This window comes from Gobio gobio (genome assembly GCF_949357685.1).
Source record: "Gobio gobio genome assembly, chromosome: 10".
Taxonomy (NCBI): Eukaryota; Metazoa; Chordata; class Actinopteri; order Cypriniformes; family Gobionidae; genus Gobio; species Gobio gobio.
In genome coordinates, this window is record NC_137116.1 from 28,345,400 (window position 1) to 28,363,436 (window position 18,037).

The 18,037-nt window shown below is 38.2% G+C and overlaps 1 protein-coding gene across 1 annotated transcript in view; it reads right to left on the reverse strand.

Annotated features, from left to right (window-relative positions):
• LOC307132468 (transmembrane protein 132C) overlaps positions 1–18,037 on the reverse strand; it is a 414,322-nt gene that overhangs the window by 10,724 nt on the left and 385,561 nt on the right. Inside the window, exons 7-8 of the mRNA XM_079826812.1 lie at positions 5,163–5,436; positions 290–481 (exon numbers count right to left, since the gene is read on the reverse strand). Of these exons, the coding sequence (XP_079682938.1) occupies positions 290–481; positions 5,163–5,436 (466 nt within the window). The remainder of the gene's footprint in view (positions 1–289; positions 482–5,162; positions 5,437–18,037) is intronic.

An 18,037-nucleotide genomic window follows, 5' to 3' on the forward strand; every position in this document is an offset into this window, starting at 1 on the left:
GTGTTTTAAAATGAGTTTAACGAGATTTTACATTAAATAAAATCTCTGTATGGCCTGTCATCCCAGTTTACCCTGTTGCATGTTATTTTGTAAGTGAATGATGAAAAAAGGGTTTGGTTCTGTAGCTTTGTTGTTAAACGAGGATTCTTTCATTTTAAAGCTATAAGAATGCTTGTTTCTTCAGCATAAGTCAGACTCTAATTTGTTGGCCTCCAGTATAAATATTTATTTGTGTGTCAGTAAACAGCACACACTGAATCTGAGCTCATATTTAAGTTTACAAAATTACCTGTTTGGGATTGCTGAGTACTTCCTGTGTGGTTGCCGTGGCGCTGATGGCTCGGTTACTTCCTGTGCTGAGTTGCAGGCTGAGTGTGAGACCACTGACCAACTGCAGCCCCAGTTCAGTGATGGTCACTCGATCCTCCACAACCCTCACCGTCTTCTCTGCCAGGATAGAGTCTGACAGCGGGGACAGAACCTGGAGCAAAGCATACACACAAAAGTGCATTATTAAATACAGGCATCATAAGCAATCTGGGTTGGTGGATACAGCTCTGCCCACGAGGATTACCTCCAATTACAGGGAGAAATATCAGAAACGCTGCGCTGTAAACCCATCTAGTGATTGATGCAATAAAAAGGTGTTACAGACGGTCTCCTGCCAGCCCACACTTTCACTGCAGATGAGCACATATTAGGTATCTGGTCTCAAAGCAGACAGAAAAAACTAAATAAAATCCAGATGACTAACACCTCCGCAGACACATGTTTTCACTGCAATATCAGCCCACTTTCCTGGAGACAGAAAAGTTGGCTGTGGAAAAGGTAATGTCTTTGTACTGCCAGTGTACTTTTTCTGTAAGTCTGAACACAGCTAATACTACGGTACAGTAAGGGTACTTTGATTTACAGTACGTGTCAATGACTAAGAAAAGGAAGTCTACTGTAGTGTCAAAATGTCAAGTTCTTAGAAATGTATTCACATTGGTTTCATGTGGTTGTTCATTCATCGAATGTTAACAAATATAACTATTTTAAAACCATATTAGAACGTTTTTAAAGAATTCACTACGATGAATAAATACTGTAGGAGTATTGTTCATTGTTAGTTCATGTTAACTTATATAATTAACTAATGTCAATGAAATCTTATTGTAAAGTGTTACCAGTCATTTTATTAGGAATCCATGCAACCAACAGAAAGCTGCTTGGTTTGAAAGTTATGATGGTGTGAGCAGTCCATCATACAACGCTATGCTATTGACAGACCTTTTTTGTCCACAAAATTCACTTTTTTAAACAAATATCATGAATTCATAAATAGCATATGCACGTGACATTTCGCACAATGAACTAACCTTGCCTTGTTTCGCCAATCATTAGCAACCCGGTTTTTTATCTAACACGTATGGATCTCTACATATCGCAATATAAATAAACAATTACAGAAGAATGAAATAAAGTATGTTTGTCACCTTTTGCAGCTTGGAAGGGTTCAGTTTGAGCAGATGTTTTATATTCTTATTTACATTCAGCATCTGGCTCATATTCACATCTCAAACATATTCTCAAAACTCATTTTCAACGTCTTCAAAATAAATGTTTTGATTGCTGACAACTTCTTCACCAGATCCACCATCAAGTGACAGTGACACTAATATTTGCTCTGCAGTAAATCGCTGAGCCAATTCACCCTTTGCTGCAAGTATTATTGACAGACGATCTGACCAATCACATCGCCGAATCAGCCGTTTTGTCTGACAAAGCAGTCAGGAGAGGTAGTAGATTAATGTCGGTGGACTTGAACTTGGAGAAACGGTGTGTACTGACGTCTTTCCGCGGTTGAAACAACATTTCTTTTAGTGTTCATTCATGTTTATTTCATGCTTATAAATTAACTAGAAGGAAGAGATAATCGGTTCACGAGCAGCTTTAAAGGAGCTGTATGTAGGACTGTGGCCAAAACTGGTACTGCAATCACTTTCAAATTACTGTAGAGCGGTGTAGCCCCTCTCCCCCTCCCCTGACTCGAGGTTACCAGCTAGGCTGCAGGATCCAGCAGGAAGGTAGGCTGCTACAAGGAGCTTTCAATGGCAAGTGACGAGTCGTACACAGTAAGTTTTTTTTCTTTCTGTTAATTATGTTTATGCTTCAAGAGCAATGTTTTGTGAAGTAATTATGAATCGCAAAAATTTACTAATGGCGATTAGCCAAATATAATCGTAAATATGAACGATCGTCTGTGACAGTACATTCGAACATGAAAAAATACTATAGTAAAATTACAGCAAAGCTAAATAACATTAGCAATGGTCATACAGGTCCACTTGCAGCATGTTTTGTCCACTATATATGCGAAGAACGAATGAGGAATAATTTTTACAGAGGTAACTTTTGGCTACTGTCTCAAATACGTTTTCACATTGCCATAATAGGCGTGCTAATGTTGTTTTCCTCAGCGTCCCAGCATAATGACTGAGAAACGGGCTCTGATAATGCATTACTAATGTTAGCAATGACGACTCGCCGTTTTTATTTACCAAACAATTCCTTAACGTTACCTTTTCAATTCAATGACCCACCTCCTCCATCTGCGCTAACCTAACGTTACTTTGCATGAACATGCATAACTTTGTTCGACTGTCATGAATATTTGAAATGTCCATTTACATTAAGTACAAGTTAGCCAAACATAGATGAACCTAACCTGTCCAGGAGAAAATTAGCAACGTTGGCATCAGTCTTCAAATTATTCTCCGTTTTCAGCCGTCTCCATCTTTCAAAGGCATCTCTTATACAAATCCTTGTTTTATTTCGGACACTGTCACAACGTTTTTCTGATTCTTAACGAGGTTGTTTAGGTTTCGTAAAGTTAGACATTGTTTATCCAAAAAGTTTGTAGCTGCAGCTGTGGTAACTAGAGCAGAGCTGGCAACCCGAATGCAGAAACACTACTGACTTCGTGATTGGTAGATAGGTGGAGGGTGGCGCTTCAGGCCAAAACACAACATGTCAACATCAACATCAGTTGAGGGCTGCAACTTCACTTTTAAAATGACAATATCTTGGCCGGGCAACCGTTGTCAGTGATATAAGTATTTGAAATTAACATGATTTCTTAATGTCTAGGGACATATCAGGGCCATTTTATGATTAATTGAAATACATTTCTTACATACAGTTCCTTTAACTGAGACGCTATAGCGATCACGACACATTAAAGAGCCACAAAACGGTATTTATTGTTTAAATTTCTTTAAAAAAAATTACAATTTAAAAGTTGAGACTTTGTTTCATATCAAAAGTAACTTGTTCTGTCCTGTCTGTCGGCGTGTTGTCAGTGTCCTCTTTGCTCCGCGATGTATTTTCTCTACGTGAGAACGTGTGTGGTGAGAGAGCGCCATGGCTTGTCGGACATAGCAATGGTAACTAAGTAAGGGTAATGGTAAGGGGGCGGGTCTTTGCGAACGGTCAATTTATGTTTTGCTGATGATACTTCCTATTCTTTTGTTTTCTGCCTGCGGTAACTATGAGTGAAACAGCATCATTATGTGTCAGACATTGCCACCTTGTGGAAGAAAGGTGAACTGCACTTATTCAGTCATGAAACATTAAACTATTCTTGTTTAGAATAGCGTTAGCGACCCTATACAAGCTTTACAAAAAATTAATGTGAACAGGCATTCTTTTATTATTATTTTTCTTGTTATATTGTTTATAATGAGTTGATTGAGGAATCATACGAAGGTTGACTTAAAAAAATGAGGAGGAGAGTAGTGAATGACGTCCTGGGTCAATAAAGACCTGAGGTATGCGTTTAACCCTGTAAGGCCCACTGTTGTAATATTACAACATCAATTTTATCTCTTTTAAAATAAACCTGGAAACCTAAAAATTTATAATTTGAATCAAAATGTATTATTATTGAATGATAAATTCAAGTTGAATTAAGGAATACAATTTGTAAAATTAGCAATGTTTCTGTAATGTCAAAATAATCTGTATCTTATCATTTATAAAACATACTTAACTGGTCCTGTTTTCTTTTCTGGGCTTTACTTGTTTGCCCAAATATCTGCTCGATACACAAGGGACACAGGGGATAATGTTCTGGAATGTGGGGGTATAAGTGATATTAGCATGATAAGTTGAGCACAATAAGCTAGCCAGACTGTATTGTGTGAATTCTATGGAATGTGTGAATTTTGTGGGATGTGTCAATTCTTTAAAATGCCACCAGCCAAGAAATACCGTATTATCTACAAAGTGCATGAAAGTGATTAATTTAAATGGATTCTGATACAAGTGATGAAGAGGAATGTGGAGATGGAACTGGAAAAGGAAAACCCAGTGACCACCCATCTGATGATTATGTGGACATTATGCCAACAAAATCAAGTCACTCAAGAACAAAGAACATGCCCCGTGACAGGCATCGCCGGCTGATTTTATCGGTCTCAACGCTGATTTTTCAGGTCAGGATATCACTAATGACGCCGTCTCCCTTCATACAAGAACAAGTATGAGTATTTCCAAAATCTAGTGTCAGAAGATATAAACAAAATAGAGGACACTGCAGATACTGTGGTAAATGCTACACCAACACACTTTGCAGCAAGTGCAATGTCCACCTCTGCTTCTCAGAGAACAAGAACTGCATTTGGGACTATCATAACTGAATATGGCTAACAGAGCTAAATCACATAAACGTTTTCATTCAGTTCATCAGGTTTTGTAAATACAATCTGAACATATAATCTCTTTCATGAAAAGATATTAATATTGTGTGATTATTAGTGTATATAAGCTACTGTTATGGGGCGACATAAGCAGTACACCCTGCAAATAAACCCTTAGATGTTCTCTACATTTTTTCAGACAGTGAGTGAAATCAATGACATTCTGCTACCCAACGCTGCAATATTACAACATTTCCCTAAAAACGTACTAAAATGTAAAAAAAAAAAATTAGAGGACTCCTATGACAACATGTAAACGGTGGAAACCGTTTTCTGTATTTGGGTCTTTCAGGGTTAAGGGTTAAAAGACTTATTGGCTATTGTTTTGTTTGTTTGTTTTCCCCCCTGCATTTTGGTCGTACCACATGACTTTGAAATGGCAGACAAAAAAAATGTCAAGAACTGAAAATATACACATACCTGAATGCTAGTCATGCCTGTGTCCATGCCCTCCAAAACACGTCCCTCTCTCAGCCTGGCAATTCGGGGATTCTCTACTTTCAGAAAGTCCCAGACTAGCTCCGTAATATCCACCTGCCAATCACTGCCTAGCATGTGGGCCACCTGTCCTCGCGTCTCAGAGGATTCAGCCACAAAGTGTGTGAGCACACGCACCATGGCCCTCTGGTACTGTAGAGTACAGGTCTTTCCTCTTCGCTCTTCGTCATCATCATCTTCGCTGTCCCGCGTCGACCTGAGAATGGAAAGGATAGAAGTCTGAATCTGCACCAGGATAATCATTATCATTAACCCAATCACGATTTTGTTCAACTCTTCAAAGGTTTCATAAAAGATTTAGCATTTCATGTTACGCAAAACAACCCTTTTTTGACAGTAATAACTGTTTGTTGACACGCCTCCATTAAGCTTCATTAGGCTGATGCACCTAATCAAGGGAAGCTAATTAAGCAAATCAGTTTGATTTAATACTGAGTGACATTTACATTAAGAGCTGGAAGTACAATGAAGCTACTCCTTTCTTTGAGGACTTTATATCTACTTTGATGTTAGAGGCCACTGGATAAAGGTAAAGAGCTTCACAAAGAACACATTCATATTCAAAGATAGAGCTTAATTTGCTTTAGTAATCAAAGATCAGTTCAAGTTTAACAGTCAAAATCACTTCATGAATGTTTATTTACACCCAAGCACATAATCTAAGGGTGAAAAAATTAAGTAAATGTCATAGACTTCTTTAGACGGTTTTTGCGTGGTACAGCAAAAAAACAAATTCAATGAAAGAAAATTCAATTTTGTGTTTAAACATTGAAAAGAGACTGCATTAAAGGTAGGGTAGGCAGAAGACTTTTTTGTTATACTGGTTGAAACTCTTCACAGCCTGTTATCAATCAATAATAGAAGTGGTCTAACTAAAAAAAATTAACATTATCTTCTCTGGAAGTCTGAATGCAATGATAGGTTTTCCTACCTGCCTGTCAGTGTTGCCAAGTCTGCGGTTTTCCGGAATTGGGCTACTTTAACACTGTTGCCACGAGCTGTTTTTCATGTCCGCAGGTTGAAGCGACCCCAATAATGTGATATTTAACCCCGGGAATGCGAATTTTAGTAGGGGAACCCCGTCAAAAAAATGAAGATTTTACCCCCCGAAACATGATTTTTACTGGAGAAATTGCCTACATTACCCTTAAATGAATACTTCGCTATCTGTGAGGAAGGTGTATGTGTGTAGGTCCTCTGGTTCAGATTACAGTGTATGTGACATATTGACTTTTGCAGCAAAAGTAATTGAACCCATTTTATAATGGAATCACACACCCCAATTACAGCATGGAAAAATCCTCCACGCACATGCAGAACAATCATTTTGTTCCACCTCATTAATTATTTCTCTCTCTTCCCACACACACATCCGATACATATTTGTAAAATATATAACACATTTTTCTGCTTTTGTTAATTACACCCAAGATACAAATACAACAGACATACTTTTAATGATTGAATGTATGGCTTCTTTCCCAGGTAACCAATTAATTCCCTTTAGAGAGGTATATCAAAAGTATAAAAATATTCTGTTAGATTGACTGCCAAAAATGTTAAAATTAATATGAACTAACCAATTAACAATAGTATATAAAAACAAATGATTCAGTGCTAGATTAATAAATGCTGTAAAACTGCTGTTCGTTGTTATGATAATGTTAATTAACCTTTTGTTACTTTTGCTATTCTTATACATTATATTTATTATGCTTGGTTGGATGTTTTGTTATCTTAAGGTGCAGTCACAATTTCAGCCAAATTTTTGTGGGAGCCATAGTCTATTTTCAGTAGTGTGTTGAATGAAATGGAAGAACAACAGCTCACACAAACCAAACAGCTTTTTGGGAATTTGTGTGACCAAAACTTGAACGAAATGTGCATTGGGAAATCTTGCGAAATTCTTGATCGCATGGATTCCTATTAAAATGCCTGGATTTTACCCAAGAAAATGCGCCAAACAATGGTAAATGGACTTCAAGGCAGTAACTTTCAAAAACTGCTTAAAGGGATAGTTCACCCAAAAATGAAAATTATCCCATGATTTACTCACCCTCAAGTCATCCTAGGTGAATATGACATTCTTCTTTCAGACAAATACAATCTGAGTTATATTTAAAAATGTCCTGGCTCTTCCAAGCTTTATAATGACAATGAAGTGTTTTTTTCTGTTAAACACATTCTGTTTTTACATTGTACTTACATTTTTAAAAATACCTGCATGAAATTACATCTGTAATTAATTTCTGTATTTACATTTGTAATTACACAGCTGACACTTCTCTTACACCTAACCCTACCCTTAAACTTACCCATACCACCACACCTGTCCCTAACACTACCCGTATCCCACCTCAATATCAGCAAAGGTGTTTTGCAATACAATTTGCACACATTAAGTACATTGTACTTATTGTTTGATGTAAGTACATAGTACTTCAGGCCACCTAATATAAAGTGGGGCCAATTTTTGCTTGTTTATCACGCCTCTTGTGCTGTAGAAAATACTTAGCAGACTCCCCAGGCCAATGTTCAATCTGAAATTGAGCTTGGTGATAGCCAGACAATAAAAGTGTCTACATCCATTATAAAAGTGCTCCACATGGCTCCGGGGGGTTAATAAAGACCTTCTGCAGCGAAGCAATGCATTTGTGTGAGAAAAATATCCCTATTTAAAACTTTATAAACTGTAATCTCTAACTTCCGCACGCGTGTTCACGAGAGTGGCGTTCAAGCATGATGTTGGAACCCGTCCGAGTCCTACGTTATACGCTGGAACGCCAGTCTCTCGTGAATGCACGTATGACAGTTAGCGGAAGTTAGAGATTACAGTTTGTAAAGTTTTAAATAGGGATAATTTTCTTACACAAAATGCATCGCTGTGCTTCAGAAGGCCTTTATTAACCCCCCGGAGCTGTGTGGAGCACTTTTATGATGGATAGATACACTTCTATGGACTGCAAAACAGAAACAGCCATACATTGGAAGAGCCAGGACATTTTTTAATATAACTCAGATTGTATTCGTCTGAAAGAAGAATGTCATATACATCTAGGATGACTTGAGGGTGAGTAAATCATGGGCTAATTTTCATTTTTGGGTGAACTATCCCTTTAATTGTGGTCTAAAAACTTTTTTGGAGACATTGTAGATATTAAATCTTTTCCCAAACTCCAGGTAGTCAACATCCATTGGCTAGTCAAGAAGTGCAAACTTATGCTCATCCATGGATTTTCAAAAGAGCAACAGTTTTAGTCTTCATGGGAAGGGATGGGATATTAACAAATGGCTTTTTGCGATTTAGCCATCAGGTGTTCTGGGTGAGATCACAGTGGTAGCGCTCGGTTATTTACCTACACAGGAGGTCTGAAGACGATTCAATAAACAATATCTTCCACAGAGCAGACAGACGTCCCTTAAGGGGTGCAGCCCTCCCTCACTAGCACTACATATCTCACTCACACAGTGTCATTCCTTGATACAGACTGGAATAGTCATTCCCAGCGGTAGGACTTTATCATTCCTGCCTGGTGTTGAGAGAACACTGTTAACACCAGTCCGCAAAGTGTGGGAGAGTCTGGCACTCTACACGCTACAGGCTTGGCACGAGCACAAAAACACTCTCTCGGGTCAGTTTCTCTCGCACGCACTACATGGACCAACTGGCAGTGCATTTGGCAGAGGCCGAAGAGCCTTGCGATTCTCTGTTTCACATACTCGCATACACACATATAGCGGTAAACAAATGGATCATCAGTGCCCACTAGCACCAAACCGTAATGCTGTTACACCAGCAAGGTCATGCCTGTTATGCCCTGATAAATATAAATGAAAGTGTGTGGAGAGAGAAATCAGTGGTGAATGCAAAACACACACATTCCTCTGCCATATTTTAAGGTGATGAGCCAAAATTGACATTTTCTCCTCTCTTGCATGAAAAATGTCTCTGGGTCAAATAAAACAAACGCGAGGTGACATTGCCTTTTTTCAACATGCTCGTTCATCCTTGCTAAACATGTTCACATTGTGATAATCACAGGAAAGATGAATGTACTTTGGCATGCGCTCTGCAGACCGGACTGCAGCTATGTGAGCCAACTCTACTACTGGCTAATGGGCGTCTGGGCCGGCCTAACACATGTTCATAAACTGCTGACAGAGGCCCTTGACTTTCTGTAGTGCTAGGTGAGCGTGGCTGGCGGAGGCATGCTAATTAGTCGTGATGTGCTGACGATGAAATCCTTCATTTATCAGCATGCATTTTAGAGGATACATGTAGAGATGTAGCCAGATGGGTAAAAAATAAAATCATGTCCTGGTACTTTGAAACAACCTTGCTAACAAGACCAATATTAACATTAACCTGGGGCACTGAAATTGGTGGGGCCTCTGACCCAAACTTAGTCAGCTGATTTTTCCAAAAACCGGTGTTATGCAGAATCCTGTTCCCCCGCAGAATCCTAAACCTTTTGGACCCCAAAACTACTTCATTGGTTAACCTTTTGAAAGCAACTCTATTTGGTGCCTGAATAGAAATGATAGAAAACAGGGTATTTATTCTTAATCATCAAAATATGTTAATTAATGTCTTTTAAATTACAGATCACATTGTCAGAACTACACAATAACGAGTTATTTTTTTGGACCAGACACTGAGATTGGGATCTCACATGACACTGTGAAACAGAACCTTATTGTAAAGTGTTACTGAAAAGTATTTTTGTTCTATGTTTATCTAATAAATAGCAATTGGTTGGATATTTTGATATTTAAAGGTACGGCCACAACACTTCTCATTCATTTCTATGGTATCCGCAAAAAGCAATTGACTGTCGCACTGTAATGTGGCACATGTGATCCAAGTTGGCCATTACGCTTTCTTCAATGGTAGAGCCACGGACCTTGGTATCTCCCAATGATAAGACCACCTCTGGTATGAAGCACATCTCTCAAGGAAGTCACTTTCAAACCAAGCTGCTTTTTGTGACCAACTTGAACTCATTGCAAAACTTGTGGGGGGAAATCTTTGGATTCGTTTTTTGGTCAGGCATTGAGAATTGAGTAAAATGGTCCCAACCATGCAGTGTATATATATATATATATATATATATATATATATATATATATATATATATATATATATATATATATATATATATATTGTATACACGAACACCGAACAGGCATAAAATCATGACAGATGAAGTGAACAACACTGATTATCTCTTTATCACGGCACCTGTTAGTGGGTGGGATATATTAGGCAGCAAGTGAACATTTTGTCCTCAAAGTTGATGTGTTAGAAGCGTAAGGATTTGAGCGAGTTTGAAAAGGACCAAATTGTGATGGCTAGACCACTGGGTCAGAGCATCTCCATAACTGCAGCTCTTGTGGGGTGTTCCTAGTCTGCAGTGGTCAGTATCTATCAAAAGTGGTCCAAGGAAGAAACAGTGGTGAATCGGCGACAGGGTCATGGGCGGCCAGGGCTCATTGATGCATGTGGGGAGCGAAGCCTGGCCCGTGTGTTCCGATCAAATAGACTAAAACTGGCAACTGAAACTGAAAATTGTTTTAGTTTTGCCAGCTAAAATTTTTCAAGAAGATAATGCTGGTTCTGATAGAAAGGTTTCAGAATATAGTGCATTGTAGTTTGTTGTGTATGGGGCTGCATAGCCGCAGGCCAGTCAGGGTGCCCATGCTGATTCCTGTCCAACGCTGAAAGTGCCAACAGTGGGCATGTGAGCATCAGAACTGGACCACCGAGCAATGGAAGAAGGTGGCCTGGTCTGATAAATCACGTTTTCTTTTACATCATGTGGATGGCCTGCATCACTTACAATGGGAACACATGGCGCCAGGATGCACTATGGGAAGAAGGCAAGCCGGCGGAGGCAGTGTGATGCTTTGGGCAATGTTCTGCTGGGAAACTTTGGATCCTGCCATCCATGTGGATGTTACTTTGACACATTACACCTACCTAAGCATTGTTGCAGATCATGTACACTCTTTCATGGATACGGTAATCCCTTGTGGCTGTGGTCTCTTTCAGCAGGATAATGCGTCCTGCCACGAAGCAAAAATCATTCAGGAATGGTTTGAGGAGCACAACGAGTTTGAGGTGTTGACTTGGACTCCAAATTCCCCAGATCTAAATCCAATCGAGCATCTGTGGGATGTGCTAAACAAACAAATCCGATCCATGGAGGCCCCACCTCGCAATTTACATGACTTAGTACCAGATACCACACCTCAGGGGTCTAGTGGAGTCCATGCCTCGACGGGCCATGGCTGTTTTATCAGCAAAACGGGACCAACACAACACTATGTTCATAATGTTATGCCTGATCAGTATATATAGAGAGAGCATAGAGAGATTGACTCGATTACGTCATTCGCAGTGCTTCATGGGAGTGGGCGGAGCTAGCAATATTATGGGTAACGTATTTCACCAGGAATTCCGCTGTTAAACATTATTATTTTAAAATTAAGCTGAAATAATGCGTGCTGAAGTCTTCAGTAGAAGCAGATGCCATTGATTAAGAACCTCGAAGCTCACTGTAGTTCTGTGTTTAAAGGTTTATAAGTTTCCATTCAAAATCTATTTCGCTATGGAGAAAATAAATGGTGTTTTTACATCTGGAACCTGACTGTTGTGTCAATTTAATAACCATTTAAGTATGGCTTTTCAATCTAAGTTTGTCTGAACTAGTGACACCAAGCAGTGTGGGTGCTAGTGTGATGAATACTGCATTATGAGTGAATGGGTTCTTAAGGTGTCACCACAGCTATGTGCATTATTGCCACAGGACTGCAACATTACAATGGACTTTGGGGCTCTGTCACTGAATCAGAATATTGCATCAGGTGACCATCTTGTTAGTGCTCTCTGAGATTGAGGCTGTCAGGAGGACAGCAATCGGGCCCCTCATTAGAGTCCACTCGATCCGCCATGACAGACAACCTCCCACTACTGGAGACACAGCTATGAAGATCCTGCTGGTGTAGGGCTTTCTCACTTGTCTCATTTAAGTTCAATTTGACTAGTGTTGTCCAAAGAATCATTATTACATAGTACATACTGATTATATTCACCTTAATTTGAACAGAGATTTCAAATGAGTAAACAAATTAGACAGCACAGTCTGAAGGTATAAGCAGAAAACAGATTTTTTTACATTTTCTTCCAAAAATGTGGATTGACTTAACAACTTTCCTTGTATTTACTAATTCACACAGATGTTCAGAGTGGTCTCTGGGGCATTGCTTGGGTGTTGTGGGTAGTTGCTATGGTGTTGCTAGGCAGTCACTAGCTAATTAATCTTTAAAAATACACCCATAAGTTTACATAATTATTCAGATCCATATACTGTATATATAAATGAGGTAGGATATGAGTTATCAATTGAAGTATATAATATATTTGCACATGTTTTATCATATGATTACTTAAAAAAAAAAAAAAAAAAAAAAAAAAACGATTCTACGGAATCTAGTGCTTGACCTTTAATGTGAGTGCTATTCATGTAGAGTCAAATGCACAAACCCCTTTTCTACTTCTACTTCACTTAGAAACACACACATAAACAGAAGTGCATGTGATGAGCAGGTTGACGTAAAAACATGAGGTTGATCAGGGGCGGACTGGGGCAAAAAAGTGGCCCTGGACTTTCTGGCACAAAGCGGCCCATCACACCCAGTCTGCAACACACATAAACGATAAACCTACCAGCTCATTATGTAGGGCTGTGCGATATTGAAGAAAACTGCAACACCTTGTTAAATAATGCGATGTTCGGTATGCGATACGATACGATATTGCTTTAAGTGTGTAAAATCTATTGAAATTATGTTTTAAAAAATATTTTAAAACTGAGAATGATACCATTTCACGTTTCACTTTTTTTCTGGTAAAAGAAAGCATCGCTTAAAAAAAAAAAAAAAAAAAGTGACCAGCAGTGTTTTAGCAAAAATTTATGTCACAAATCTGACAATATAATTTTAACATCAATGGAAACAAACATTAAAATTAATGCCAAAATTGAAATATCAAAAACTCTGCTTGACTTGGTAATATATAGTTATATCAACCTAAAACTTAACATCAAGAACATCCAGGTAAACAAACACACCTGAACTAGGGGTGGACGATTATTTTTGTTATTTTAATTGATCTTTGTTATTAAAAATAAGAACCAAAAACAGTAGTGTTCACATTAATTTAATATACACGGATCCATTATAAAGCTACAAAGGTTATTCAGCCAAGAGCACTGAGTTATTTTCTCTTTCTTTTGTTGTTTGAAAGACAGCTATAGGTTTACTGTATTAGCAGGCTGTCACTTTAAGACCTAATGCATGGATCCTGTTGACACGCATTCGGTTTCTTTCCCCAACTGATATCGTTCACTTAAAGCATAACCGACTGTGTTTACATGAATACTCGTCAAGACAGCCATTTTGACATAACTGTGTGTGTATTTGACAGTACAAGTGTGTAACAAGGCATAAAACAGAACTGAAGGGATCACATGCTTTCAGAGAGGCGGCTTGCACGCACGTTTCGGAGTGTGTGTCAGATAGCAGACAGCGCGAGACTGCAAGGAGTTGTTTTTCGCAAGTTATTGCATTTAATAACTCTTTTTAACGTAAAGCAAGTCACATAAGTAACAGTTGTGTACCCAGTCTATTCTCTGCTATATGCGTCGACCTAAAACATACACTTTTCACAATGTATTAAGATATTGTGTGCCGTTGCGATATGCATATCGCGATATGTACATTTGCGATATATCGATAATTCCGATATATTGTGCAGCCCTAATGCACAGAGCAATTTTTAACACCACTTACTGACATAAAAATATAAATGCTATTTATACAGAAATATAAATAATTTTTTTTTTATTGAAATGCTTATTAACATCAATGAATTACTGGCATACTTATTTAAAAAATAAGTTTTTTGTAACTAAAGTTCAATACCTACCATAAAATAAGTCCATATAACACAATGCTCTGGTATAGACTGTTTTATGGTGCCTTTCTAGTGGTTATAGTATGTGTCCTTTCAGAAGCTTGACATTTCCTGTCATTTTATGGAATAGAGCTCCAATTGTGGAAAAGAGTGTAAAAATTCTAATGTTTATGAAAAATACAGCATATTAGAATGATTTCTGAAAGGTTAAGTGACACTGAGGAATGGAGTTATGATTGCTGAAAATTCAGCTTTGATCACAGGAATAAATTGCATTTTACAATGTATTCACATAGAAAACAGCTATTTGAAATTGTATTCATATTTAATATTTTGTGTTTTTACTGTATTTTTGATCAATAAATTCAGCCGCCTTTAAAAAAACATTAAAAAAAACATGTGTGTAAAATAATGCATGTGAACTAATTAGCAAATTATATTTTTATTTTAGTGTATGACAATTTCCTAACACTGGAATACTTGAATATGAAAGTTGCCAGTTTTAGTGAAAGTTTGAAAATTATATTTTGAGTTTTACGAATCATTTTCAAATGATAGTGAAAGTAGTTACCGGTATTGCCACAAGTGGGCAGCACGGGCCATACGTCTGGGCTGATATAGGCTATGTAAATTTTCTATAATTCGTTCTTCATATATATTTACAGGCTGGCACTGTCCAGTGGCCCACCGGGAAAACTCATGGTGCTCCAGATGGCCAGTCCGGCCCTGAGGTTGATGTTAAAAAAAGGAATAAGCATATGCAATTGGTATCCAATAGTGTTGTAGTCAAGACCACCTAATCCGAGACCAAGTTGAGATCAATACCAGTGTGGGACCCACTTTATATTAGTTGACCTTAACTACAATGTACTAACATTTTAATTAATCATTTGATAAAAAGCACTTATTGTGTACATACATGTTTATACATTGTACTTACATTAAAAAAATACCTGCATTTAATTACATCTGTAATTAACATCTGTAGTTACATTTGTAATTACACAGTTGACACTTCCCTTACACCTAACCCTACCCTTAAACTTACCCATACCACCACACCTGTCCCTAACTCTACCCGTATCCCACCTCAGCAAAGGTGTTTTGCAATACAATTTGAACACAGTAAGTACATTGTACTTATTTTTTGATGTAAGTACATAGTAGTTAAGGCCACCTAATATAAAGTGGGGCCCCAGTGTGTGTTGAGTCCAAGAAAAGATCAAGACCAAGGCAGGGCGAGACCAACTCAAGACCAAGGCTAAGACCAAGACCAAGACCAAGACCAAGACCAAGACCAAGACCAAGACCAAGACCAAGACCAGCACTCCTTAAATTCATAAAGATCTACATTACCGCCTGATTTAAAAAAAAAAAATCAATAAATATAATTAGAATAAGACACAATATAGATCTGTTACAAATCATATGAAATCATTAACAACAAAATTCATCTTTGCACTGCAGAGGTACAGATGCATCTAAATTGGTAAATTACAAATGCATAAAAATAATGTTTTTTTTTTTAAATACTGAATGTTTGTATAAAAGCTTTGTGTTTGTGTCATGCTCAAATTTGTGAAAACAGCTCTCTTGTGATATTGCTTAATTATATCACATTATATAAAAAAACATCTCATACAAGTACTTTTTTGCAACAATATCTTGAATTTTGTGGGCATTTGCATTCATTTTGGTGACCTTTTTGACACAATCCCTCATTAATTTCTGAACCAGCAGGGTAAATGAATCAAATTAAAAATAAGTTTTTGATTGCATCTGAAGCAGCAAGTTTTACATCCAATCACATTAATGATTTTAATAAAGAAAATCACACCATGCACTGGCAATTTGGTCATATCGTAGTTAATAATAATAATATAATATCGTAACTAAATTTAGTAATTTAGTTATATATATGTAATATCAATTTAACAATATAGTACTCTCAGGCCCCATTTACACTGCATGGTTCAAGTGACCCAATTCCGATTTTTCACTCTCATGTGGGACAGATCGGATGAGACATGTGAACGTGTAAGCAGAAAAAAAAAAAAACTCAGATCGGATTCAGGTCTCACTCATATGTGGTAATAAATCTGATATGATTCGGATACTTGCATTTGCATCTGCCATGTAAGAGGTCAAATCGGATGTTCCCCAGTAATTCGTAAGTCATTGAAAAAAGGGACGGAGGCGAATGACGTCAACTCAGGTGGACACAAACTGCGATCACATGACACTAATGGCGCGATGGAAGACGAAGGTACGACAGAGTGGAGTAATGCGGAGGTTTCATGTCTTTTAAGCCTTTGGGGCGAAGACACTGTACAGTGTAATCATTTCGTCTGCATCCATTGCATATCGCGCTGTTTTACTTCCTTTTTCGGGTCAGAACGGCTGTTTCACCACTGTATAGTGTAAATGCAAATATCGGATACGGGTCGCTTTTAAAAGATGATGTAAGCGGGTCGTCAAAAAAATAGTAGTCACCAAATCGGAATTGTGCATCAAGACCTGCATTGTAAATGCATTGTAAATGCATTGTAAAGTCTGAGACCGAGACAAGACAGAATACAAATGTGGTCGAGACAGAGACAAAACCAAGATCTTCAAAAATGGTCCTCAAGACCAAGACCGGTCTCGAGTACTACAACACTAGCATCCAATATTCATTCTGTGGACACACGTAGAGCAACACATTAGCATGAATTGCTTTATGATGTGCATCCATACATAAACCACAAAATAGGGTATTATGAAAACATGCTCTTCAACTAACAAACCAGTATAACATTAGTTATTTTGGTAGTACCGTAATCCAGCAGTGCACTGAAAATCCCAACACGATCTCATGACAATACGAATCAATAGTATGAGTGTGCAATCTCGTGGAATGTATACGCCAAAATGAGTTTTGGCGTGCATATGCTACACAGTTTTTCGCGTGCATATGATACGCACTTTATGGCGTGCATATGACACGCTTTTGGGTAGGGGGTGGGGGGTTCGTACGTATAATACGCCATAAAGTGCGTATCATATGTATGCGAAAAACGGCGTACAATATGCACGCCAAAACTCATTTTGCCGTATACATTCCACGAGATTGCACACTCGTATTATTTATACGCATTTTCGTGAGATCAGGCTCGAAAATCCAGGGTGCAAACCATGAGCCAGGGCCCCACCCACAAGTAGGGATGTCATGCATAGGGGGGCCCGCCACATATGGTCAAATCCCCCCTAACCTCCACTACCTACTCTGGGGGTCTCCCACAGCAAAGAAGTCAAGTCAAAATAGAGACTCACTTTTTTAAATGAGATATTTTGCAGAAGTAAATGGATAAGAACGCATCACTGTCAGCACACTCTTCATCCCAGAGCACTGTCAGTCTGCTGAACTGCATATTTTGCCTACATACTTTAAAAAAAAGTAAAGTCGACAGTGTACATGTCAGGTACTTCACTAATGCTGTCGAAAAGTTGAGTAGAGAAGTTTGGGAAGGAATCCCGCCACACAATATACGGGATCTCCCGTCTGGCTTTGCTCAAACTCTCAATGAATCAGTTTTGTAACCGTCTCTAGAGCTTCCCTTGGATTCCCAATCCACCTGATACATGTACACCCAGAGCAACCCATCGGGAACTTCAAATTATACCTTCATATTTTATATTCTGTATTCTCAGCTTCTCACACGCAATGTGAATCATTCCACATGGGACATAGAGAAATGGAGACGTAGAGGAAACTGCCTCCATACCTCCAGGAAATCTTATATATTGACTTTATTCTATTTTGAATTCAAAAGCCCAAGCT